The following is a 27,538-nucleotide window of genomic DNA, read 5'->3' on the forward strand; positions in this document are numbered from 1 at the left end:
TATGGGCAAGAGTTGATGTATATACAGTACTTTAAATGGCTAGTTATTTTTTATGTCGTCGTCGAAGATTATCAGTCGAGAGATTCTGTTTCCTTGGTTACTTCTGTTAGATATTTTCAACTGATTTACACTATCATCAGGTTCCACTATGATAATGAAAAAATAATTAAAACATGTATACATATATTGAGTAATTTACAACAATGGTTTATCAACACAGTTCATAGGCCTAGTTACAGGCTGGCAGTGGGGTAGGGCGACACATAAGCCACACGGTAATGACTTGCCACACGCACAAAAACTTACGAGTAGCTCCCGGCTAAGTGACTCAACATACCTGGGCAGCCACACACCAACAATGATCCCAAACAGTGAACCACCAAGATTCATGAAGCAAAAGACTCAAAGAAATTTAAAATATTCATCTATGAGGCAATTTTCTCACATTACCTATGAATCCATTTATTTTATATAACTTAATTAGTATCGCTGTACAGGTATAAAATAGAGGAAAATAAGGATAAAGTTATTAACATCGTCACCCACATAAACGACGGTGTACCACAAACAAGGGTTAATTAATTTACAATAATGTCAGTCGCTACGGTCAGTTAAGAGTTGAATACAGTACTTCATCAATGGAGGCAACCAAGCCGAAGCATTTACGAGTGAAAGCAGACTTTGTAAAGGATATAAACGGCAATAATTACTGGACTATACAAATGGAACTGTAAAAAGAGGAGGACTGACTGTAAAAGTTTGACTATAAAAATATACCCTGGTACCTTTGTCACAGCCTGTATATACCCTGGCACCTTTGTCACAGCCTGTATATAACCTGGCACCTTTGTCACAGCCTGAGTGTTTATTTTGGTTGTCTGAATACATCAAAAATATTATTCAACAAGGTCCATCTGGCAAGTATTTCCTGCGCTCAAAACTGTTAAGTCCCTTTGGCAAAGGTCGTTACTGTATGTGAATAGGTCACCTTGGTTCCGGGCTGTTCAATGGCGTGAAGAATGCCTCGTCCTCATCAGAATTAGAGGAACTAACCTTAATTGTAGAAAGTTTTGATGATAACACGCTTTCTAAATCTTCTTCGGAGACGTTCATCTTCTGCAACCTTATAGATCGTCTTTTTCCGGTAGATTTTTGTTTTTTTCCTTGAGCCTTAACTCTTGATTTGGTCGAAGATGCAAAGTCATCATAATCACAAGACAATCGTGCCCTTTTCTTTTTAATTTGTTCTTCAAAACTTTTAAGAACTGCCCTGGTTCTTTTCCTGCCTGGGATCTCATCTTGGCCAGAAGATAACGAACTTTTACTGCTGTGACTTTCGTTAACAGCTTCTTTAATTCTAGTTGAACGTAAGCGCTTGTGTTTGCTACTTCTTCTTGCAGATGTTTTTTTACTTTTGTCAGTTGTGGAAATTATGTCTTGTGTTGTGGACAAAATAATTGTGGAAGTGGGTGAGGAGGATTCATTGTTTACATTTGGAGAATACCTTAGAGAAGAGTCACTGCTTGTAATTTCAATAATTTCAGTCTTTTGAGAACTTACAGCCTGTTGTGGTGGTTTCTTACTAACTACATTATTTCCAGACTTTTCTTCCGTATTCCCCTGACACAAACTCTCTATTTTATCTTCAAATTTCTTATTGTGGGTTTTTTTGGGGAGGTTATCTTGAGGTTTGGGTATCAACTGCAACTCCGGTGAAGAACAGCTTAAATACAAACGTGGAGTGTCTTCATCACTGTTACACTCTGTAGCTGTAATAAAATTTTGTAACCGACTCTCTCTGCATTCACAAGTTTCAAAATCTGGTGAAAGTAGCACAGCTGTTTCCAGACAGTTTTCACTTGAGGAACTTTCCGAGTCAATATTTTGTGAGAGGTCTAAGCTCTGAGAAGTATTTGGCTCTTGTGGTTTATAAGTAAACGATTGGGACTGACCTGGCTTCAATATAAATAAACTGGTCTCACTATTAAATGGATGGCTTCTATCTAAATGACCCGTCTGTCCGTCCTTACATCTCTGCGAATCAACCGCGGCTTCACTTATTTCTTCACAATCCAAGTCACGAGAATCCTTTTTGCTTGTGTGTGCTGGGGAAATATTTCTCTTCTGGCTTGGAACACTCACTTTATCTAGCAACTGTGACGTGGCTCTATTTTTTCCCCGAGTCTTTAATTTGGGCTCGGCCATTACCGAGTCCTTATGACTATTCTCTTCTTTGTTGCCGTTTGCATTACCGGTAGTTGACCCTTCTTTCACATCATCTACCTGTACCAATTGTCCTAAATACTTACTTTTGTCTATCACAAGTGTTTCCACTATCTTTATTAAGTCACTTTCGCTTACTGGTACATTATTGCCGAAATTACTTAAGAGAATTTTAAAGTCCACAATGTCTGGTATGGGAAGCATTTCTTGCAAATCTTTTGCATTTATCAACTGAAAGAAAAATTTTAGTGAATTAGTACAGTATTGGTATAATCTTCTACCTGTCGTGTTACTGTACTGTACTGTACTGCACCCTATCTACCAGACTCCGTCACAAGTGGAAGCATCAACATAGTAACTGCTCCATCTTCAATGGTTTGTGATCACTCTTGCTCGGTTATTTGCCATTGACAGTTATCTCAACGTTCATGTAGCCTTTTTTATGCAATGGCTCCATCCTGTGGCATTTACTCTTTCCTCTGCTTGTCCCTTTTTATTTCTAAATTGATACATGGCAGTGAAAGATGGACTTGGGTGAGCCACAGTGATTGAAAATTCAAGTGCATCTCGTGCTTATAGAATGGAAGGGATGATGATGTGTGAGGTAGATTTGGTATGGCTTAAGGAGAAAGAGGATAGGAAATAGAGAGGTAAAAAGATTAAAGACAGGTTTTCTGAGATGGTGTGAACATGTCAGACACAACAACACTAATCACAACTACATTATTCAGTTAATAATACTTTCCTAGATACTGTCAATAAGGAGAAAGATCTAGGCATTGTGATAGATCATTCACCGAAGGCAGCACAACAAGTGGGGGCAGCAGTGAGAAAAGCAAACTGAGATTTAAGAATAATGAAACGTACCTTCGAATACAAAGATATGAAAATTCTCCCTCAACTATATAAATCTTACCTACATCACAGTCTGGTTTACTATATACAGGCACGGAAACCCTACCTCCAGAAAGACCTAACATGCCCAGAAAATGGTGCAACCCAGAGCAACTAAGATGATTCCAGAACTAAGTCAACTTCATTATCCAAGCAGACTAACAACCCTTCATACAGGATTCAATATGACAGATCTCATTGAAACACTCTAAATCTTGAAAGGGATGGGAAACCTGACCCCAGATCATTTCTTTGTGATGTCACACACCACCAACGCATGAGGATATAACTACAAGCTCGTCAAGTTATGCAGAACGAACATAAGGAAATACATCCTCACACAGGGTGGTTGACCTATGGAACTTACTACCAGCCCAAACTGTGGAATCAAGAACAGCACCCAACTTTAAAATAACCCTTGACTAAATTTTCAACAGAGGGACCTTACACAGGTCTCCTTCACTCAGCATGGCCATTGGGTAAATAAAGTAAGGAAGAGACCAGAGATTAGGATGAGAAAGGGAGGTTATAAGGGTACTGCAGTTGGTATGTTGGGAAGGGGGGGGTGAGGACAAAGGGGATAAAGCAAAGATATAAAACAATAACTACAGAACTAGAGAGATCAGATAATTATGTACAGTAATTCTTATTGATGAGACAACACACACCTCTAATATTTTTACCTTCAATGCTCATTAAAGATTTTATGCTCTATATTTTCATGCATTTCAAAATAATTGTTTCTACATGTCCTTGTTTCTGAATGTAACAGTGGCAGATATTTCACCACAAAACTTGATGTGCTAGCCTTGACAATAAAAGCAGACAGCCAATCAGAATACTTGTCTGGTGGAGGAATGAGAGTCATTTAAAGTGGTGACTCATGCAAATAAAATATGTTATTCTGTAATTCAGAAAGTATATAGTACCGCATAATTATCTCATGAGAACTCACTGTCTTTTGATATGTTAGATAATTACTCAAGCCTCTTCTTGTACAGTACAGTACTGTACAATACACTATACACTATAATATACACACACACATTTACCCTTTCATTGCACATAACACCCGTAACTCCTTCACTTCAGGGATGCCATTTTTAATAGTTTATTTGACTAACACAAGACAATTTTATCCAGCTCAGACAGACACCCATACACAAGGGGTTAAGGGATTATAAAATGAAATCAGGCAAAGGTCAAGTGAAAATGGGAACATGTGTAAAAACATCTTCCTCCTCTCACCTTGTGCAGCGCCGTGGGAGGAAGCTCTCGCATCAACATATCCTTTACCCAAGGGAGTTGACTACGAAGGAACTCCTCTGCATCATCATGAATACCTTGATTCAAGTGCTTGGGGGAATCTCTTTGCTCGACGGCACAAAGAGCAATAATCAAGAGTTCGGCGTGATCGAACTTGTATTTATCATCCTGAGGGAACAACAGTGTAAAGTTAGCTGTACCATCAATAAACTTTACAGTAAATACAATCATGCAATTTGAAGCACTATATGATAATCAAATAACTTATCATAATTCTAAATAAACATGATGTATGCTGAATAAATTATCAGTATGAATTAAAGTAGATATCTATTTGCCCGGCATACAGCACAAGTAAATATAAATGCATTGTGGGTTTTCATGAATGACTTATATACACCGAAAAAGACCATCTTGTGGTATGACATAGTTAGTGGTTCTTTATCAACATTATACACCAAGACTCACCATAACTACTGTATTCAATGGTAAAATTATGTCAGTGTACAGTAATTATAGGTAAGTGACTTAATCCAACATAATATCAAAAAGGAAGCTGCCATCCATCATCATCAATGTTTTATGGTCACTTTCCATGATGTATTGAAGAGGTTAACTAGCAGTAGAATATATATATATACCCTGTCTTAGTCACCTGATAGTTCAATCGTTGTTTCACATCGTCCCAACTCGAATACGTCAGATGCCGCTGCACACTGTCAGGTTGTAACTCTTCATCGTCAACCAACTAAGAGAAAAGGAAGGAAAAACTCATCAATATAAACTCACATACTATTAAACCTCAATATGCAATAAGATACCAAGGGAAAACCTCAATAAGTAGGCACAGTCACACACATAAAGTTCCCTGTACAGTACCTGGTTCCATGAACCATTTGGGCCCACAAAAGTGAGCATCAATATGGATAAATGGCTGCTTCGAGAACTGGTTTTATCTCCTGGGGACATAATAAAGAGTATTGCTATCAAAAGAGGGTCTACTAACTGCTATGTATTCATTGTGTTAACCCCTTGTGTATGGGGTCGCCTCTGAGCTGAATAAAACCATCTCGCGTAAGCAAAATAAAATATTAAAAGTGGTGTCCCTGTAATGAAGGGGAGTTAGATGTGAAAAAATATAAACTTACCAGTAATTTGGCTGTTATATATAATCTAATAACAGAAGTATGGAACTCAGTTGATCGGTGTAGCTTGTTTAATTTCAAGACCTCTTCCAACACTTCTATAATCTCCTCAAGATAAAATGTCTTCATTACTTTGGTGGTGGTGAGGGTGAAGAGGATAATCTGAAGATGTCTTAGCAGCAAAAGAAAGGATGCTTGTGGAATACTTGGGAATCTCTTCCTATCCTGAAAATCTGCCTCAATCTCTAAAAAAAAAAAAAAAATATATATATTAGCATTATGAATTTTTAAATACACAAATACATAAAACTGTCCAGTGTTAGCCAAATAAAATCTTAAAAAGTGGTGTCCCCATAGTGAAGGGGTTAAAGATCCTTCATGTCAACCTACCTCGGAGAACACCACCAAAGAAATATAAGATCAGATGAAGATTAGCCACCCTAGCTTATTTCACTTGATTAAACACCCTAATGTTACTTGGGGGTTAGGTTAGGTTGGGTCAGGTTAGGTAATGTTTAGTTAGTGTTAGGGTGGAGATTCTTAAGGTGAAATAAGATAGGTTGGGTTGGGTTGGGTTACGATGGGTTAGGTTAGTTTAGTTGGGTTAAGTTAGGTTTGCAAGTGATTCAATTCAGTTATCTATGATCATCGTCATCAGCTTCAACCGACGAGGCAAATGCCGGAAAAAGGCGGAAATAAAAGTCCGTGACCAGATAAATAACGACCAAAAGCATTAAGAGTTCCAATTATTCCAATAGTGAAGAGGACAAATTAAAGTTGCTGGTTACCATGAGTCAGTGTTGTAAAATATTACCTTGATTGTACTATTACTGGTACAGTATTACTTCACCTTAAATTAATTACCTGCATATAACCTGTATCAATAGTCATTACTACAAAGAATATAATTAAGAATATGATAATTATCACACAAACACTAGCATATAATTTAAGCATAATTTTGTTTTTTCATACTCAATACTCTAACCTGACCATAAATTAAAATAACCTAACCTACCCTAAGCTGGAGTTGGTGGAATAATAACCAACAACACTAAATAACAACTTTATAGAAAATCATCATCACATATCCATTAAATACAAGTTCATCCTATTACCACTCTGCATAATATAACCCCATTAACTATACTTACTATTACACAAGTTATTAAATTCATGTTTGATACCATGTTCATAAAGCCAGTCCATGATCTGATCCTCCATCTTCAAGTTCTCAAAGACAATTATCACTCCCAATAAGTTATCCGGGGTGATTAATTACATTGTTTAATTAAAAAGTAAAAATAAAATCTTAAATGAGTCTTGACTACAGTATGTATGGTATTAATTTAAAAGAAAACGTCCTCCCTGCTGCTGAAGTTAACCGACCAATCACCATCAGTAGTTGGGGACAGTTAAACAACCCACTCGCTTTTCGTGGATAAATATCACCTGTAATCATCCTAGTACACCTACATATAATCACCACGTATACTAAAATAAGACAGAAAAGAAGAGATAACGAAATATTACAAGACAAATTGGTATATCTGGATTAATTGTTGAAGAGGCTGTCACAAGCACCATGGCCAGGAGGTGTATATGAAGTCCCTCGCCTCTCACCTCTTACCTGGGCCTCAGAGTTGGTCTACGGTATATCTACATTATTAATTGTAAGTCACTATTGCTATATTTACACAGATATGTATAATATATTGTATATGTATATTGAGGTAAAGTTTTGGTGGAGGTTTTCTGTACCACCAGCCATTGTTGTTATTTACGCCCCTAACATCACCATGCTAATATAAATCTTAGTTGAATAAATGTTCTTCTCTCGGTCAGTTGTTACTCATGCACCGGTCTCTGTTTGGATATTAACAATGTTTTTCCGGTGATATTTGGTGAGTTTCTAACGAATTGATATTCATTACCGGCGGAATTAACTATTTTTTTTATATTCCTCCCCCATAATAATAGGGGGGAAGCCTGGGAAATTAGGGCTTTTTGTGTGGTGGAGAAACCAAAAACGAATCATCTAACCTAACACAAAACCTAATCTAACAAAACCTAACCTAATTAACCCAATATAACCTAAAGCTGGGGGCTGGATCTAACGAATCATCTAACCTAACAGGGTTGCACCGGTCCGACTAATTACCCAAATGTAGCCGCAATGAAGTCAAATGATGGTCGTACAAGCTTAATTTGGGCTGTGAATCACTTCTCGATTATTATTTGGTATCATAAAGTAAAAAGAAATTGGTAAACTTAATTTAATCTGAGTTGTGTTGTGTTAGGTTAGGTTAGATTAGATTAGATTAGATTAGATTAGATTAGATTAGGTACATACACTTGATCTATTAACTCAGATTTCTTAGAATTGTCTAAACATTAAGAAATACATATTAATAACAGCAAGAGAAAAACCGGTGCATAAAGAAAAATTCACCCTTCTGTCCTTTATACTATGTATATACAATACTTTAAATTAAGTGAATGATTTTGAGTTAAAATTATTGTGTTTTTAACTAGCAATATTTAAGGACAGTTGCCCTGGTTAGTCAGCCATCTAATAAAAACTCTCAATTAGTTATAAATGCTTTCTTACTTATTTTTAAAGCCTTCATATTTCCTCATTAGAGCAAATAGTCAACTTTACATGTAAATATTGCAGTAAACAGTAACCACAGAATTCTGGAAATTTCCTACACTAAATCGATAGAACTGTTTTTCTATGATAATTTTCTTATATTGCACTTCAATCACAAATTGATAATAAGGAAGTTATTGAATTTTAAAAAAAGAATAAAATCAGAGCACCTGTTGCCCCTACGCTGTTTCTCAAATTGTGTGTGTTCTGTGTTCGTACTTGGGTCGCACAAGTACTGTAACGGCTATTTATAGTCTCGTGGAGGCTGACCACGCGACTCTGGGTTATTACATAGTGTCTTGGGGAGCGGGGGCAAAGCCCCCATGCTAGGGCCACCGGAGGTCCGGCGGCGCAGCCCCTGGCTAGGGGGGTTAGGTAAGGTTTAGTTTGGTTATATTGTATAAGTTATCAAGTACAGAGTACCGGGAATTCAGAACACACAATCGATAGAACTATTATTTCTACTATTTTTTTTTTCATAAATAACAGAATTTCTGTTGTGTAATGTGTTCTTGTTGCGATTCAGACAATTTTGGAATTTGCTTCTACCACAAATCACTCGTTTTGACCCCCCCCCCCCTTCCCAGAACCCCAAATTCCTACACTTCCCTCACTTAAAGGTGCTTGCGAGGTGCATTTGCATCTTCCTGTCAAATTTCAGTTCTGCCTTCAAAACAGTAGATGTGGATGACAGACAGACAGTGATTTATATACAGTACAGCAGTAATAGGTGTATCTCACAAATTTCTCAAGGTTTAAGTCCTGCTTGGCCCAGACACACGTGAGGAGGGTGTTATCCAGTGTGACTCACTATCAAGCATGACAGGTTTCCTAGACCCCAGTGTCCTGACTAACACTGGATAGACTAGCCAACCGCTCTAACAGCTATTAAACTACTGTGAATTGATTTGTTCAGTCATGTTAGTGAATCATTGTGTGTGTGATAGACTAGATAGTAGTTACTGTATAATATTTATTTTAAGTTTCTGCAGGAGTTCATCTGAGGTTATAGATTGTTTCCTTATTCTATCGTAGTTATAAATTAATGAGTTATAAAATTCATAACTTAATTCTTATATCAGGTGTTGTGTTTAGAATATTGTTTATACCTTATAGATGTGATTAATGAACCAACGTTTTTTTCATAGTTTTCTTCTTTTTTTCAGTTTTACCTGTTATGAACACGGAGTTTTAAGAATCCAAATAAAGACAAAGATGGCGACAGATAAAGTATTGCTTTTTGTTTTAACACATTTATACACTGGTGAGTGAATGTGTTCCAGCAATGGCCGCAGTATAATGCCACAATGGGATCAGGTTTTTTTTTTTTTTTTTTTCATTGGGTTTTATACATTGTATCCACGGGAGTTTATACATTCGTGAAAATTCTTGTATTCATCAAAGTTAGTGCATTGATTTGATGTTGAATTGTATGCCATAGTATTGGAACACTTTCACTACCACTCACACATTCTTTATTCATGCACATGTTGTATTTTACCCTATAGTATACAGTGAGTTCTGCTATAACGCGTGTTTTGATAACGCGAATTTGCTCTAACGCGATTTATGAATTAGGAACGATATTTGTATAACGCGAACGCTTGTTTGCTATAACGCGATTTTTGCTTACTATTTCTCCAATTTTGTGGTATATTAACTGTGAATATAGTAAAGAAGAATATCAACAAGAAGCGTTCTGGTGATAGAATTCCCAGTGATGATCGTAAAAGAAAGGATATAACACTTGAAGAGAAGCTCGATTTTATCAACCTCAAAATCACCCTTCTCCCCCATCAAGTAAAGTGTTACATTTACTGTATGATTTCATTATTAGATATGAATGTAACATTTATTTAGACTGTGCTATCCTTTGTGTTAGGCCAACTCTAAATTTTTTCGATTTCGAGTAATCTGCACCTAACCCTATTTTCTCCATAAGCCCTGTTATTTCTATTACGCGATTTTCTATAACACAATATTTTACACGAACACAATTATCACGTTATAGCAGAACTACCTGTAGTTTGTTTCACTACACTTGGAACTTTTTCTCAACTGATAAATTTTCACGTGACCTTTTCAGTTATAACTTTCACTTCAGTTGGACTTTTTTTTTTTAAGTTTTGAGTTTTATAGTTCAGTACAATACAAGTTGAAATTCTGAAACCCGATAAGATTGATAAAACTGGGGATTACATTTTCACCGTTATTTTATATCACGGGATGAGTCTGAACCCCCCTACCCCCCCACCCTTCTATATTTTAAACTCACAGCTATAAACAAGATTGAAATAAAACATATTCCTGGTGCAATAAGATGCTCTACTACTGTGTACCTAGGAAGATGCAGGTGAAATCGCAGAGCAGCTGGTTGTGGCTGTCATCTGAACTGACTGCAAATGTATCCCACAAACTTCTGTCCTCACTCTTGGCCACTGCAATTTTTTTTTTTACTTATGATATTTAAAAATGATCCAAAGTTTATAAATACGAAAAAACAGCAATTGACGCGTGTGATGATGAGAAGGGGTGGTGTTAGTGGATGAGAAAATAGTCATCGTCAAAATTTACTCAATGTTTTTTCTACAGTGTTACAGAGGTAGATCAAACCAGACATTACTAAAACATTGAAGTATTGAAAACTACCTCAGGAAAATTATGTTTACTGTAAAAATATCGCAAATATGATCAATGAGAAGCAGTGAAGCAAGTAGAAAAATTACATCAGTCGTTTATTTAGCTTGGGTCTGGGTCTGTATAGTAGACTTTTGTAAAGTCAGTGAGTCAAGTATTACAAAAGCGAAAATATAGGAAAACTAGAACATAACTGGGCCCAAGTCTTTTGGATAAAGAATCTTCAACCTGTATTTGTAATTTTGAGTACTGTACCTATTCACTTACTGTACAGTATATGATGATACTGTATTGTATTGATAATTGTCATAGTTACTACTTATAGTGATTGTAATACATATTGATGATTATCATAAAAAAAAATTAATAAAGCAATGTCACTTTTGTAAATGCTTAATGCTAATGTGATAGACAATGTGTGTGGGGATCTGGGGGTGCTCCATGCTTGTGTGTCTTTATGGGTCCATATCTGCTTGTCTGTGTGTTTTATTGTCATTTACTTTCAGGAACTTGAAAGACTATCTCTGTTTTATGTCCCCAAACCAGGAACCTGTCCAATTTTAACCTAAGCTTATTTAACCCAAACATAAACCAACTTGACCTAACCTAACTTAGCTCAAACTAACTTGACCTAAGTTAACCTACCCAAAAAAAAAAATTAGCCAGACCAACCCGGGAGTTTTATTGTGAAAATTTAGGTGTTGTTTCGCATTCAGGGATTAATTTCAGTAGTATGGGATATTAGTGCCTTGCATATTCTCCTAAGATTTCATTCATCACATTTTTTTTTTTTTTTTTTGACTTTTAAGTGTTTAGGGTCATTAGGTACATTTTACTCAATATCCGTCTACTGTCTTCTCCATTTTGATTTTGTCTTTACCACACAGCAAGCTTTTTCCTCGTACTTTTGACCCCTGACCTCATAGTTCCATTTGTTAGAGAATATATTATTGAAATCTTTCATTGTCTCACATAGAAAGCTACAAAGCTACTGTTTCTGTAATGGCCATATTAATAGCTTATCACAATAGAATACATCTAGGGGTATTGGTGGCACAGTACAGGGGTAAGCTTGTTTGCCTCTCAAGCTGAATCCTGGGTTGGATGAGAGAACAGAACAGTCTGACTACTCGACCAACTACTAAGCTGATAAATGGTGGAAATTATAAGAAAGACATTAAGTGGTAACAGAATCAGTTTTTATTTGGATACATTACATTACATTACATTAGCATTTCATGAGTTTTATTTTCACCCAGCAGTAAACTAAACCAGTCATGAGAGAAGCATCCTGTTAATTATCTTCACTATCTTGGCAGGAAATGACTTCAATTTGGGGTTGTTAATCTCGTCCTTATTGTGTACTGTACTGAGTTACTGTGAAAGCTAGAACTTAGTCATTGTTACAGAAGGGAGGCAGAACACATCTTTTACAGCAATCAGAATAATTTACTGGGAGTATTGGGAAAAATGTTTGTACAGTGTGTGCTTCTGTGTTTCTGAAAATCTTAACATTTTTGGACAGAGGGGTTGAAAGATTGAGAAAAGGACATACACACACATCCTCGCTCTATGAAGAAGGTATTGACCGCCACAGCATGTATAGTGAATAAGAGCAAATGGTGGGAGTGTATGTTGCTCTTGACACAAGTATCCCTGCACCATTTGAGAGAAAAATTATAGAATGGAAATAATTAGTATTGAATTCTGGAATGCAGTTCTACATACACAATAATTTCAATGTACAGTCCCCTGCACTAGTGTGTTTACTGAGGCTCATCATCATGTAAACATTCTACAAATCATTACATTGAGATATATGTTTTAGTACGGTTTTACTTTAATTCCATAGTATGTAGATTATTGGGAGTAAACAAACACAGGGCTGCCACACTGCACAATACCTGATGAGCCCCTGTAAATGAATACAAAATATTTTTAAGGTAATTTTTCTCAAACTTTTACTCTAAGTCATTTCATAAATGGCTTTCACATCTTGTATAAACTTAATTTTTACTTTGAGTTGGATAAACAGTAAAATATATAATACAAGTTACATTTTTCCTGTCTTTTCCCTCATAATTTTTTGTGATTCAAAGTTTATTATGTTTAAATATTTCATGTACAGTAGCTAAAATACCCATCTGTGCAGGTGGGGGTCGTTATGCTCCAAAATTTTACATGTGACTAGTGACAGCCCTCATATACCAAAGTTTATCATCCATGGTCACATATTGTTTCCCACAAAGTGTGCACAGATAGTTGTTTTAGCTACTGTACATTATAGGTGATTTATGTGATCTATCAACATGGTGATAAATTGTGTGTGATGCCTAAGTTTTTGGAATAAACAGTCGTGGCAGTGGTGGAAGGAACACACACCGCAGTACTTCCATAAATTTGCGATGAGCCGAAGGCAGCGAGTTATCATGGCGGTCTTCTTACTGGGCTCCTTTGTTTATATCATCCTAACACAGGTGAGGCATCTTTTGTTCAACCATGTTATTGGTTGTTGAACAGACTCCCTGTACTATCTTTGGGTTTAGTGAAGGAAGGATTTAAGGGATGGAAAAATTTGTTCCATTGTTGATATGCTTAAGAAACTAATGCATGTGTCTTTCTACTTCATATATACGAAAGAATGTGTATTGAAATTGATGGAAAATTTTCTGACAATCATTACTTGGCAGGTATTGCTTATGATTTAATATTCATAGGAGAGAGTGGTGAGAACTCAAGGTCCAACAGAATTTGAGTTGGCACTGCGAAAACGAAGAGTGAGTAATACGTATTCATTTGGACAGATGGTTGTATGGCAGGAAAGGTTAACACAGAGACTACCTGACTCCTGGTGTTTCATCATTAAGGAATTTTTCAAAGGAATGAGCGTAAGAGGTACACCGTGTGGTTATGGGTGATAGAGAATGGACCAAAGGGGGAGGAACACAGTCACGGGATCCTCTTTATAAATGCACGGTGTACTCCTTGTGTTCATTACTCTGTGACAAAACACCAGGAGTAAAGTCGTCTCTGACCCTGTGTTTCCTTTGCTGTCATACAAACCAGAATGGACTATCAACTTAGTTGCATTGTCTTGTCATTAGTCGGGGCCTCACTGCCCTTACATTTTCCAGGTCCAATCCACGTGTGTTGAGTTCATATTTTTTATTTATTTATTTACCATATATATTTTTTATCTCACAGCTACAGTTGTGTGTGTGTGTGTGTTTAACTCAAATATCTCCTCACCACATTTCTCGTGTTGCCTGTGAGTGGTACATTAACTGTGGATTGTGGTTGATAATGCCACGTTAATGAAACTTTTATTTTGTCTTCTTATTTCTTAACTATTAAAATTGCCTACTAAGAATGTTGAAGATTTTGTGCATGAAGAACATATTATTATTTTCAGTAATACAATATGCCTTAGCTGTCATGTACTGTAGGCATCACTTGAGTGTGTGTTTGTTCATCCAATCTTATTTCCCTGAGATTAATATTTTTCTCAACAGTTACTGGGATAACTTATATTTACTTAGACTGATGAACAAATAGATTTCTGAGTGAATAATCCTTTGTAAAAAAATAAATTCATAAAGTATACTATTGCTCTGTGTTTTGAATGCATATATAGTATTATACATTAACCCTTTGTATACGGGGCCGCCTCTGAGCTGAATAAAATTGTCTGGTTTCAGCCAAATAAGATATTACAAGTGATGTCCTCATAGTGAAGAGGTTAATGGAGGAATATATGTAATTCACAGGAAAATCATAAATTATAACACTAAATTGTCATTGCAGGCTGTACACATGTTGGGCAGAGTCCCTGGTGAACCCACACATCCAGAGGTGCGGAAATTCTGCTCAGGTCTGGCGAAGCAAAATCCCAACCTCGTGGTAAGTTGTTACGTTTTACAATTGTCATCATTAGCAAAAAAAAAATATGTTATCCTAATGGAATTCATGTGATATCTTTCAGTGTAATGATGATTATTTCCAGGAATATGGTTATGTTCAGAAGAAAGGCATGTAGGAACATACTGTAGTCTCCATTTTGGATTGTCAGAATGGTGAAGATTATAACTTATGTATGTATGTATGTAATGTATGTATGTATGCATGTATGTATGTACAGTAGGTCTTTAGGAACTGTATTAAACAAGGTTGACAATGGAGGAAAACAGAAATGAAAAAGAGATTAGTGTGATGACGATAGATAAGTACACAGACAGAGAGAGAGATAAGTAGATAGGTATTGATGTAGTAAAAATCATCTTTCAGGTTCACACTGGAACATAAACAGTGCCTGTACACGAATATTCACCTCATAGATAAGAATCTGACAAGAGAAGCTGCTAAAGATCAGCAAGTGTGGAAATACGACCTTAAAATGAGGGTTGTTCCTTGCAGTTGTTTGAGGTTAAAGTAAAGTAAATTATGCCTTTGTGCTGGTTCACTGATTTCTGGTTATGTATTTCATTACTTGCTTAAAATATTTTTAATTTTTTATGCTCATTTCTTTTGATTGTTGAAGAGATGGTGTTAGTTGTTGTTGTTTGAATTTTAGATCCTGTTATTATTGCACACACTGTATTGCATTTTGTATTCAATATCACTGCTATATTTTCCTGGTTGTTATACTGTACTCTATTTGTCCCCTTTACTGTGGAGTGTGAACTGTGAGTAGTGTGGAATGTGTACTTATGGTTACTAGACTTCTCTTATCCAGTGGGGAGGGAGGGAGGGAGGGGAAGCACTGTGGGTTTTAACAGTGTCATCCTACTACTATTTCTCTAAGGAGGATTTTGATCTGTTTTTGTCCAGGCACATAGGATGACGATGATATATTGCAAGTAGCAAGTACTGTACTTCATTGTGTACTCTCCTTAATGTTCTTGTACTTTGTTTGCCTCCATTTTAACATAGTGATACATGTTTGACAAACCTTTCTTTAGCAGGCAGAAAATGAGAGTTCTCCTGTAATATATGTAGTGACTCCTACATATAAAAGACCAGAGATGGTGGCAGAACTAACTAGACTGGGTCAGACTCTAACTATGGTACAGAGGATACACTGGATTGTAGCAGAAGACAGTGCAACTTGCTCAGCTCCCATCACTAGTCTTCTCAAGAGATTAGGTAACACACCCTTTGCACCTGCTTCACATGTCACTTACAATCTCCCTATAGGTTGGTTAAAGTGATATATTATCCATTTTGGCTAAAGCTATAAGCCTTTCCTCTCCAGAATTTGTAACTAATGGTATTATAAATTCATTTAGTCATTACTATTAACAGGTCTTCCCTACACGCACTTGGCCACACCAATGCCAGAAATATACCGGAGGGAGAAATTTGTCCCGCGTGGCGTCTCCAACCGTAGAGCCGCCTTGCAGTGGGTGCAAGCGAATGGCGAGAACACGGGCGTCCTCTTCTTCCTGGACGACGATAATGCCGTGGACATCAGACTATTTGAAGAAATGAGATCAACGAAAACAGTTTCAATGTGGCCTGTTGGGCTGATTGGAGAGTACACTGTCAGTTCACCTATAGTCAAGGAGGTAAACCCTATGACTTTGTATATCTGGCCTCTGTGATCTTGATATATGGTATAGCTTAAATAAATGATAAACCAAGATGTGAGATTTCTATTTCTATTTAGGGAAAGGTGGTTGGGTTTTACGATGGGTGGCCAGCTGGCAGAAAGTTCCAGGTAGACATGGCTGGATTTGCTGTTGGAGTTGGTTATATGAAGAAACAGGTGACTATTAATAATGTAATATTATTGTTTGTTTATCCTTGAAGGGGAAACACTAACTGCTTTATAACTTATTACAATTAAGAGTTCATCTAGGGTGGATTTTAAGCCTTTTGCATGCGGGGTAACTTAAAGAGGTCATAGGAAAGTCACATGTATTCTTTGGGCTTGCAATAGGATTACACTTCACTGTCCGTAAGGAAAAATGAGAAGTTTGTGTGTTGTCTTACCTACTATTTCATTCATGTTCTTTGTCATTATAAATACTTTGTACAGTGAGATCTTACCTAACAAGTGACCTGTGTATTGGAGAAAATGTTTGTGTATTGAATTTTTATTAAGTGGAATTCATTTCCCTATAGAATACTCTTGTTAAAAACTGATATGCATTCTAGTCCAAAATATTTCAACCCAAACACTCAAGCCTAAAACCTAACCTAACAATATTTAACTGATAGTAACTTTATGCAGTTCAGTCACCAGAGCTGAAGATTTATGCTGCTTGTGTTGGCCAAACATTGATGGTTTAGAAAAGAAGTCTGAGAGTGCACAGGTTACCACTCATTCACCCTTAAAGGACGACCATTATCATCACACTTCTGCTGTTTCCGTCTTGTCACCCTCACCGCCTTACAGCCAGGCATGCTTTTGTGGAGTACCTGATAGTATGGTGTCCCCAATTTCCATACAATAGTCAGGAAATAACTTACATTAATTTGGAAATAATTTAAAGTAGTTAAGTAGTTTTTTTTGTTGTTGTTTGTGAACCAATTTAGTTTTTAAGGTACGGTACAGTACTGTATGATAATGGTTTTCTTGTCATTGGGGAATCAAACTTTATTTTCCCTTTATGTTGTGTTATTCGATACACAAATATACACTTGATGATTGCTTTCCAAGGAACCTATGCTAACCTAACCTAACCTAACCTACCCATTCACATAACGAGGATACCTGTACTGTATCTACGTTGCACTACCTGTTCCATCCATTGTTCGTGTGAGAGGGAGAGAATTTCTATCTTACAAATGATTTCATATATCTGAGTAAATATCATGATAATATTCCTTAATTAGTGATTCTTAATCAAACCATGTAACATATCATTTCAGTTTATAATATGAAAGTACTGTATATATTTTTTTTTTTTTTATTTTTTTATTTTTTTTTTTATTTTTTTATTTATTTTTTTTTTTTACAGAGGAAAGTAACGATGCCTTACATAGCTGGACATGAGGAAGATGGTTTTCTCAAGTCTCTGAATCTGAGCATAAGCAACATCGAGGTAAAAGCAGACAGGTGCACGAACATCCTGGTCTGGCACACCCGCACGGCCAAGAACCCTATACGGACCCTGAACATGGAAACCCACCAGAACGACAATATCAAGGTGCTGGCTGATAACATGAGACACCTGGGGATGATTAAGTAGCTTCACCTGTTATATTGTACAGTTGAAAGAGAGTTACAGTAGTCGTCTGTAGTAGTATTGTATTGCCGGGGTAGATCAGCGATAAGTACTGTAGTTCTATTGATACAGTAATGTATTTTTTATTGTAGGGTTTATTAACGTCTCTTCTCATATTGTAGTATTGTATTTAAAGAAAAAAATAAGGTCTTTCTATACTGATGATCTCATTGAATTGCCAAAAATATGTTGCAAATGAAAATCAAAACAGGAGTACAGGTAGTTCTGCTATAACGCGATAATTGTGTTCTTGTAAAATATCGTGTTATAGAAAATCGCGTAATAGAAATAACAGGGCTTATGGAGAAAATAGGGTTAGGTGCAGATTACTCGAAATCGAAAAAATTTAGTAGTTAGCCTAGCACAAAGGATAGCACAGTCTAAATAAATGTTACATTCATATCTAATAATGAAATCATACAGTAAATGTAACACTTTACTTGATGGGAGAGAAGGGTGATTTTGAGGTTGATAACATCGAGCTTCTCTTCAAGTGTTATATCCTTTCTTTTACGATCATCACCGGGAATTCTATCACCAGAACGCTTCTTGGAGATATTCTTCTTTACCATATTCACAATTAATACCACAAAATTGGAGAAATAGTAAGCAAAAATCGCGTTATAGCAAACAAGCGTTCGCGTTATACAAATATCGTTCCTAATTCATAAATCGCGTTAGAGCAAATTCACGTTATCAAAACACGCGTTATAGCAGAACTCACTGTAATAAACACAAGCATTTATTAAGGTAAAGCTGACATCCACATCAGTGTAAATGTTTTGTGATTCTCTCTCTCTCCAGATATATGGCCACCAAAAAAGCTTATATTTTTCTTATAATATATTGTGGAATTAAATAATCTACTTAAGATTTCAACATCTTAGATATTATTGAACACATAACATCAGTACTTGCTGTTAAGGTCTGGAGTTAGATTGGTCATTTTCAGCTTCTCTTAACACCTGAATTTATTGCTCTTCTCCCCCCCCCCAAGAAGAAGGGCTGTTTTGGGTATTTATTATTTTCTCATTTTCTTCATTACACCGGTTGTCTTTTGCTCTGTATTTTAACCATTTTTCAAACAGTCGACAAGTGGGGGTAAATTTGGTACTTGTGTGTGTCAGGGTAAGGTATGTATGTTACGGTTTATGTCCATTTTGTGAACTTCCATTATATCTACTTAGAAAATGTCATATATTCTCGAAATGTCTAACCAAACCAAATCAAACCTAACCTAACCTAACCTAACCATATCTTAAGCTAACCAGTGTCCGAGCTGACCTATTCAACGGACATATGGGCTGTCTTATTTTATACCTGGATTGAAATTATTTACTGCCTATGGTAAAAACAACATGAGCTCGAATATATTTAGTCTAAATATATGAGTCAAGTAGTTTGAGTATCACGTACATTGAAAATCTTGATGATCTCTTAACCGAGAAGACATCTGGCATTAATGAAGAAGTATTATTGAAGAAACTTTAAGAATTTAGGGCTGGCAAGGTTCTTCCATGTACCATAAGCCCCAGACCATGTGGGAAGTTTGACTGTTCTTAGAGAGAGATTTTTTTTTTTTATCCAATAATAGTGAAAAGCTCGGAATGTAAGGCGTCTTTAAGTACTGGGCATCGTTTGATTTTGAAGTCGTTTGTTGGTATAATGTTATTACCTGCGCTTCAACAACTAAGGTCTTTAAGCGCGTATTAAAGTTAGTTACACCGTTGCGTTAAACTCCTGAGGTTTAAGAGTTCTATCTAAGAACTGAATTAGATCGTTCACCTTCATTGTTGAATCAGCGTCCTTCCCAATTCCAAATTATTAAAATGTATTAGTCTCAAATTATCAGACCAAGACTCTCGCTCATCAAACACTTGAGCCTTCCACCCTTTTGTCATATCCTGAATAATCAGATACAGCTCAAGAGATTCAAAGATAATCAAGATCAAAAGTTTGCCAAAAAATCCCTAACCAGCATTATGTGTCTGTTCATATCATCAACGGTTCACCTGCAATCTTGTTGCAATAAGACGGTGCCTTCATACATTGATGGAAAGAGTGCCATCTAAGTGTTATGAACGGAGACAATATTGGCTGGGTATTTTGGGCAAACTTTTGATTTTGAATTGTTCATAAAATTCTGTTTTTTGATTACTCAACATAAACCCCTTGACTATTATCCAGAGATTTGGGATAATTAATTTCATGTTTTCAAGGTCTTATATACGGGTATGTGCCACCTTGTTTTAATCACAAAACCTTATTGAACCTGATTCCCATCATTGAATAGCAGAGGCATTACAGACTTCACAGAGATGCAGCCACTCTTAAAACATCATTAGTAGAAAAGAATTAATTTCTTGTGATAATCTTAATTTACAGAGTGTTAGGCATGAAATGAATATTTTGTCTTATTTAAATCACTTATCTACTGTACTTAGCTCCTCTTTATTCTGACCATCCTGTACAGGTAGTAAGAATGAGGGAAACAGAAATGTATAATTTTTACTTCACAAGAAATATCATAGTCTTCCTGTTACCCTCCCCATCACCCCTGCAACAGCCAACTCCCTTTCATTACCAGAGAGGTACTAACTACAGGTATTTTGCTTCCTTAACTTAATAGTAAAACCATTTATGAATCTTATTGAATACTCTGAAGCTGTTGGAAATAGTGTTGCAGGTGTGTGTGCGTGTGTTTGTAAGAGGGGGATGTGGATAAAATATTAGAATCCTGGGTTTATAGACACGTTATAATTTCAGCAATTTACTCAAGTCCTTCTAGGTAGTGGGTAAATCACATGTTCAGTGATGATTTCTTTCTTATTTATTTACTTTTTCTGTGTGGTGTAGTAAGAGAGGTACACACAGGGTCAATGGTTCACTCCTTCCCACACTGAAGCAGTGTTGAAACCCTAATGAGATAAAATGCCACAACCACACTAGATGACAGTCAGGATAAGTTAAGTTCGGAGACTCATTCCCTTGACTCAGTTTCACGGCGGGGAGTGAACTTTTGACCGTGACCTAACATATGACTCTTGTATCCACTCTAGAGCGCGATGACTGACAATTAACTCTCTTTTTCCATTGTAATATCTTCATTTTTTTATGGAATTCTCTCACATGAGTCTTTGAATGTTAGTGTCTGTGTGTAGGTGGGTGAGTATGTGTGTGTCTTAGCTCGGTGTTTTTAGCTTTTATGGAAATAGTGCCATAGATTTATATGACCATTGTGTTACTGTACTGTCATTCACCTTCATTCACCCATTTTCTGATCTTCAAACACCCAATTAGTCCAACAAATCCTTATTTTAAAACAAGATTACCAATCTTGTACGAACTGTGTAAAAACTTCAAGTCACCAGTCAAGCAAATGAGGCACAGGAGTATCTGCTCAAGATGGGTGTAAGTAAGCAAGTGATTAGTTACACAGTTGGTTACTAGATGGCATAGTGAGCACATGCCTGATCTTAGCTTCACTGCAAATGACGATAAATACTGCATTGTCCTCGTCTATACCAATAAATGTTGCTTGAGAATCCTTCACCGCGAAGGCTCTTATGATGAAGCGTTGTAAAGCTTTTCACTATTTTATCTCTTATCATATTGGCCCTTGAGTCAAGATCACCTAATGTTAATACTACTTTTGACTGTGTTTTTAAATCAAGAATATATATGATATGTACTAAGGTTATGCTTATTCTATCAGGTATCGTTATTTAAATGTTAACGTTTATGTTATTGATGAATTTCTTTTATGTCCGTTATGTAACGTATGAGATTAATATATGAATCTTATTCTGTAGTATTTCCCTCCATATATTTGTTTTGGAATATACTGTATATTCTTATACAGTACAGTACTCTTAGTTATTATGCAGTATACAGGTGTAGGAGTCAGATGGCTGTATACTGAGACCAAAGCCCTGGAGGGAGGTGTTCATAAGGTGCTAGTAAATGTTTCCCTCTCTCACAATACCAACAATGCTTCCTTTTAAGTAAACAAATAATAATACGAAATATATCAACTTGAAAAATATTTAAAAGAATTTTTAATGGAGAAAGAAATACATGTATTATTGTTTCTTTTGCAGCCAGAAAAGTGAGTTCCTTTTATTCAGCTCAGAGGGCAGCCCGTACACAAGGGCATTGGCAGTGCAGTATAGCGGATATTAAGGCAATATTGAAGTGGCTTTCAAGCTAATAAAAACAGATCAATTAACTGGAATATCTTAAGGGGAAGAAGATATTAGGAATTGAGAGAGGGCGGCTAATTAAGGGTCCCAGATGTAGCAATGGGGCGTGAGATGTTTCTCCCAGATCTTGATTATGAGTACTGTACAGTTTAGTTATTTCACCCTCTAAGTCAGGTCAGGTCCTTAGGTAATTTAACTGTTGATTGAAGACATTTATAGAGAGATATAGGCCAGTAGACTCCATGGTGCTCAAATTTCCACCTTAAGATGAAATAAACTTGAATGTTGCCCGCTGCAGTTTCCTCCCTTCTTATGTTGGTACTGATAGATTAGGAAGGAAATTATCGTGTTGGGATTTAGTTGTTCATCCTATAGCTTATATTTTGTATTGATATTTGGATTTTACATTGATAGTCTTCACGAGGATATGATCGGACTTTCTTGCGACCGATTATTAGGAGCCTGTTCATCGCACTTCCCGAAATTACTCTCTGGTAATTATTTTAGGGTTCCCGAATAAAAAAAAATACGGTGTGCTTTGTAAGGAGGATTTTTATTGCGGATCTTTCAAATATTTCAGTGATGATTTTGTGTGTAAGAATATGGATTAACACTATAACAGCTGTATTGATGGATAAGTGTGTTTCATAAAGGCACTTAAAAAGAAACTAAAAGCCTATCCATCACTAATTTCTTTCTGGTTACATACTCTTGTGGGAATAAAAACAGGGTCAAATTTTATCCCAGCTACAATATAAAAACACAAACTCATTATGTTTTTATTGTTGATGTTTTACAAATTCCTTTTAGAAGATTATTTTTGTTTTCAGATCTATATTGTTTTCAGTATTGTTGACCTACCTATTCTTAGATATGGCCATGATATATTTTGTTTGTACAGTGAAACCTTCATATATTGCACTTCTCTCCATATAATCCATTAGATGAGGGGTTTCATGTCTCTTGGACCCTCAATATAGTTTATTAGATGGAGGTTTCACCTTAGTCTTAATATCTCAATTGTTTACGGTAGATTTTTATTTATGAATGAGTATTTTATTGTATATTGTACGAGTTTATCAGTTATCACTCCCTCCTTCACACAATCTCATCTCATTGTGATTGTAGGTAGCATTTCATCCAGTTCCTGACCAGAATGTTACTTATGCTTGATGGCCATACTTCTGTAGGTAACATTCCATTCACTTGCTGACCGGATTGTTACTTTTTATAGGTAACATTCCATCCATTGATGAGAACGTTACTTATTATACAGTATACTTGATGGCCATACATACCGGTATGCTTTAGAAGATCTTGTTATATTTTAAATGCTGTAAAGTTATTTTCCCAAAGACCAAATCTCCTAAATGTGGAAAATGGCCACAAAGCAATGATGGCGGTGATGATGATATCCAGATACATTAAACATTAAAATGCTTCTGAGTCTTATCTAGATTAGCTGGTTTCAAACTCAATGGAACTTGTGTAAAGGAAGGTTAAGAATTTTGTATATATTGTAGTGTTTCTATGTTTCTGATACTCATAGCAAGATAGGAATGTTTTTATTATGTACAAGGATGAATTTAAGGTCTGGGTGTGTAGTTTTATGGATCCTGTGCTGTATATGAATGGACTGTAAGGATATGTTCTGCTCTTAACTCTTTGATGACAGTGATTTAACCCTTTTATGATGACGATTTAACCCTTTGACAAAAAATGATTTAACCCTTTGATGATGATGGTTCAACACTGTCGACAGTGATTTAACCCTTTGATGATAATTTAACCCTTTTATGGTGATGATTTAACCCTTTAAGGACAATAATTTAACATTTCACAACTCAATGGGTTAATCAGTTACCTTTTGTTATTATGAAAAAGGACTTTACATGTATAAATTAGAAGGAAAAATATTGGTGCAAGGAAGAGACAAAAAAAAGGAGTAAAGTGTAGTGCTAAGACTCTTATGATTTACCCCCTTAACTACACCACTATTACTGTATGATACATGGCAGAAACTGTATGATGCAGACTATATACATGATATAGTATTATGTATTTTCCTCTATTATTATCCTGTCTGTTATATAAATGCATTAAATTTGATTCATACCAAGTCAATACAATAGTGATAATTCTTCATAAAGATCAGAGTTGAAAAATAAATAAAACATGAAACTAAAGGCTTAAAAAATCATCATATTTGTACATCTATATAAAAGAATAAGTACTGTATTAGGATTTGTATAAAGTAATTTAAATCTTATCCTTGAATATCGATAAATTAATGATGACGTACATTATATATTTATATTTAATGATTGAAAACTAGTCATTACTGTAATATGAGTCATTTAGTACTTCACTGTAGCGAACATGCACTGTAATGCACTATATCAAGCATTACTGTAGTGCACTATATCAAGCATTACTGTAGTGCACTGTATCAAGCATTACTGTAGTGCACTGCATCAAGCATTACTGTAGTGCACTGCATCAAGCATAAGTCTCCTCGACTTACGACAACCCGGACATACGACGGCCATGGTCGTATAAAATATTTTTCACATGTATTTTCGAGTTCCGACGTTAGTAATCGTTCTGTGTACTGACAAAATTTTCGTTTGTAATTCCCTTTAAAATGGCTGGCAAGCGTAAAAGTGAGAGTTCTCGTGGTGCTGAGAAGAAAAAGAGACACCCATTTTAGAATTTCTATGTATTATTTTTGCCTTTTCGGCTTATGACCTGGTCGTCGGGACTGAACCCCATCGTAAGTCGAGTAGAGACTGTACTGTAGTCCACTGTATCAAGCATTACTCTGCTCTCCTCTCCACTACAGACATTAGGAAGAGACTGTAACTATTCCATTCAAAAAACAAACATAAGATATTAAATCAGTTACCCATTGCTAAGGTGAACACTACAATAAGGAAATGAGCGATGAATGAAGAAAATACTTTGGTTACATGTTAATTATTTTGAATATAATAAAAGAAAGTTCGTTTTAAGAATATTTCAAACCACTGTGTGTGTGTGTGTGGTTGTTGAGTGTGTAGGTTTGGTGTTACTCTGTGCTTTCATTTGTGAGCAGATAATCAGGCCATCTTGTTGTGTATGTGTGTATTAATGTATATGTGTAAGATTGATTAAATATGTATGTATAAGAGTATCTCTTGCTTTCTACTTATTACATCAAATGATCTACAACTACCTGTAATATGTATCCTGAAATGTTTATGTATAATTCATTCTTTATGTATGTCCTTATAGAATATTTCTTACCCTTCATCTTTCTATCATTCTTTACCTGTGTGTAGATAGTGTTCATTCACATTCATTTGTAGTAGATGTTTAAACGTGAAACATAACTAATAAATGAATGTTGTCCTAAAGAGGTTCCTGTAACCATCTGATGTTGTTTTTTTAATCGGTGAAAATTATCCATTACGCCTTCATTAGTATGGATGAGGACAACTACCGAAAACATATACTCATTTTTTGTTATCAGTTGGTACTTGATTAGGCTGTTATGTCATATTTTCCAATTGACCTCGTATAACTTTATTCTTTGTAACTCATGAGAAATAAATGGTTTGTATATGACTGTGTCCTTGTAATATACCTTTGAGATATATATTTTTATACTGTACTTACATGTAAAACTTCTACCAGTAAAGTTTGTTAAAGATATAGTGTTCCTTGATATTGTATTCAGATTTGAGTAGGTAAAAAAATCACAATGGTCGCAAAAATAATTGAATTTTATGTGCTGGTGTTGGTAAGTTAGTTTTCTTGGGAACACCTCTGATGTAGTGTTGGATCTCTCAAAGTGGCCCAGGAACCTGTGAGCTATATTCTGATACTATTAACCTCAGTGATAAATACAGAACTGAATGGTCTGTCAGAATTATTTGCCCTTACGTAGAATCGTTTAGAAAATCAAATGTATATGTACAGTCACCTGCGGTTATATCTGGTACAGTGGCTGGCACGTTTTGTGAGATGTGACAACTCTGTGTTTGTTTATGTCATATTAAAACTCCCGGAATGGCCCTAAGGAACCTCGCAACAGTAGCCAGACTAAGGATACTAGATAAGCATTCCTACAGAGTTGTCACATCTCACAAAGCATGCCAGCCACTGTACCAGGTATATAAGTACAGGCAACTGGACACATGTTTACCAGAAATAATAATGTCTCTCTCACTGATGCAAAATAAGGATATCTTTTTCTAATGTTATCTTCTTGAGTAGTTATTCCACAATCACACAGAGAGGTCAAGTATATCAATCTAACACAGTACAGGTTATAGTTGGCATATTGTAGTACAGTAGTAGAGTATTTAAAACTATTCTTGACTTAAATTTCTGTAAATTTTTCCTTTTCCTGTTTGAACAAATGTTAACCTTCTCCCTTATTTCTTTGGCAGTGTGAGCCATGATGGTCATAACTTGGAGTCATGATGTGAAAGGATACCCACACAGGTGTAGGACCCTCCAGCAATCATCTATTATTTTCCTGTGCTGTTTACGTATATCAACGTCCAGATCCTCTTTTTCAAGTCTTTTAGTGTTAATAACTAAATGAGAAGATTGATGTTTTGAGATTTTAACAGGTGGGCATTTTCCATATTGAAATTTACAAGAAGAACATTTTTACTATTTAGTTTTGTGTAGATAATGTAAATTTTTCCACCTTAACCATGTGTTCTCACTGTATCAATGTTAATTAAACCCCCGGTGTACACCTGAAGATAATTATGATACAGTAGTTATTCAGTACAGGTAAATATTTATACATAAACATTGTGGGGATAAATCATCTCTCTTCCCTTCAGGCCTTAGAGAGATTTGGTAGGTGTTCTGTGCTTCCTGGAGCAAAGACATATCATCCCACCTCAATTGGATGGTACTCACAGCTTTACTTATCTTGTCTTTACTTTGTCCTCTTCACCACTGATTGGTCTGTTAACTTTTTGGACCTTCTTTTGAACATCTTCAATCAATGGACAGTCTCCAGCATATCTCAGGGACCAGACAGGGTGACAGTACTCCAGACAGGGAAGCACCTCACTTTTGAATAGTGTTTTGAGGGATGGACAAAGGTATGTGAATGCCTTTCTTATAAGACCTTCTTGTTTATTTTCTTGCTTTACCACTATAGTCCTAGAAATTCAGTTCATTGTCAACATACACAGTAGATATTAGCACTGTACAGTACTTACAATTAAACCCTGAGTTCACAGACTTTCCTTGAGAGACATTAAGTTAACCTCTTTTCTAAAA

General features: G+C 35.9%; 2 protein-coding genes across 9 annotated transcripts; one reads left to right on the forward strand and one right to left on the reverse strand.

Annotated features, from left to right (window-relative positions):
• Positions 1 to 166: 166 nt before the first annotated feature.
• On the reverse strand, positions 167 to 6,915 carry LOC121868531. Its single transcript, XM_042369217.1, has 5 exons — positions 6,683 to 6,915; positions 5,532 to 5,773; positions 5,039 to 5,131; positions 4,366 to 4,551; positions 167 to 2,454 (listed from the first exon to the last, which is right to left on the reverse strand). Exons 1-5 carry the CDS (start codon positions 6,750 to 6,752, stop codon positions 985 to 987), a joined length of 2,061 nt encoding a protein of 686 aa, XP_042225151.1. The 5' UTR covers positions 6,753 to 6,915; the 3' UTR covers positions 167 to 984.
• Positions 6,916 to 7,063: 148 nt separating this feature from the next.
• On the forward strand, positions 7,064 to 27,499 carry LOC121868532 (galactosylgalactosylxylosylprotein 3-beta-glucuronosyltransferase S-like). Of its 8 annotated transcripts, XM_042369222.1 has the most exons (10): positions 7,064 to 7,201; positions 9,348 to 9,411; positions 13,173 to 13,295; positions 13,536 to 13,595; positions 14,623 to 14,718; positions 15,777 to 15,960; positions 16,120 to 16,382; positions 16,484 to 16,582; positions 17,781 to 17,969; positions 26,683 to 27,499. In XM_042369222.1, the coding sequence occupies exons 2-10, from the start codon at positions 9,397 to 9,399 to the stop codon at positions 26,692 to 26,694; spliced, it is 1,041 nt and encodes a 346-aa protein (XP_042225156.1). In that variant the 5' UTR covers positions 7,064 to 7,201; positions 9,348 to 9,396; the 3' UTR covers positions 26,695 to 27,499. The 8 variants fall into 8 exon arrangements, with proteins under 8 accessions (XP_042225156.1, XP_042225153.1, XP_042225154.1 ...); XM_042369219.1 differs by lacking the exon at positions 26,683 to 27,499 and having other exon boundaries at positions 17,781 to 18,371; XM_042369220.1 differs by lacking the exon at positions 26,683 to 27,499 and having other exon boundaries at positions 15,780 to 15,960; positions 17,781 to 18,371.
• Positions 27,500 to 27,538: the final 39 nt, after the last annotated feature.

The sequence above is a fragment of the Homarus americanus genome, unplaced genomic scaffold (genome assembly GCF_018991925.1).
Source record: "Homarus americanus isolate GMGI-L3 unplaced genomic scaffold, GMGI_Hamer_2.0 scaffold59495, whole genome shotgun sequence".
Lineage (NCBI taxonomy): Eukaryota > Metazoa > Arthropoda > Malacostraca > Decapoda > Nephropidae > Homarus > Homarus americanus.

Excerpts from the sequence above, each read along its gene's own strand:
- LOC121868532 (XM_042369219.1), top strand. Across the intron at positions 15,961-16,119 it reads TAGTCTTCTCAAGAGATTAG|GTCTTCCCTACACGCACTTG; the intron begins GTAACACACCCT and ends TACTATTAACAG. Across the intron at positions 16,383-16,483 it reads GTTCACCTATAGTCAAGGAG|GGAAAGGTGGTTGGGTTTTA; the intron begins GTAAACCCTATG and ends ATTTCTATTTAG.
- LOC121868531 (XM_042369217.1), bottom strand. The coding sequence starts at position 6,752 with ATGGAGGATCAGATCATGGACTGGCTTTATGAACATGGTATCAAACAT. Across the intron at positions 5,774-6,682 it reads ATTTAATAACTTGTGTAATA|AGATTGAGGCAGATTTTCAG; the intron begins GTAAGTATAGTT and ends TTTTTTTTTTAG. Across the intron at positions 5,132-5,531 it reads ATATAACAGCCAAATTACTG|TTGGTTGACGATGAAGAGTT; the intron begins GTAAGTTTATAT and ends CTTTTCTCTTAG.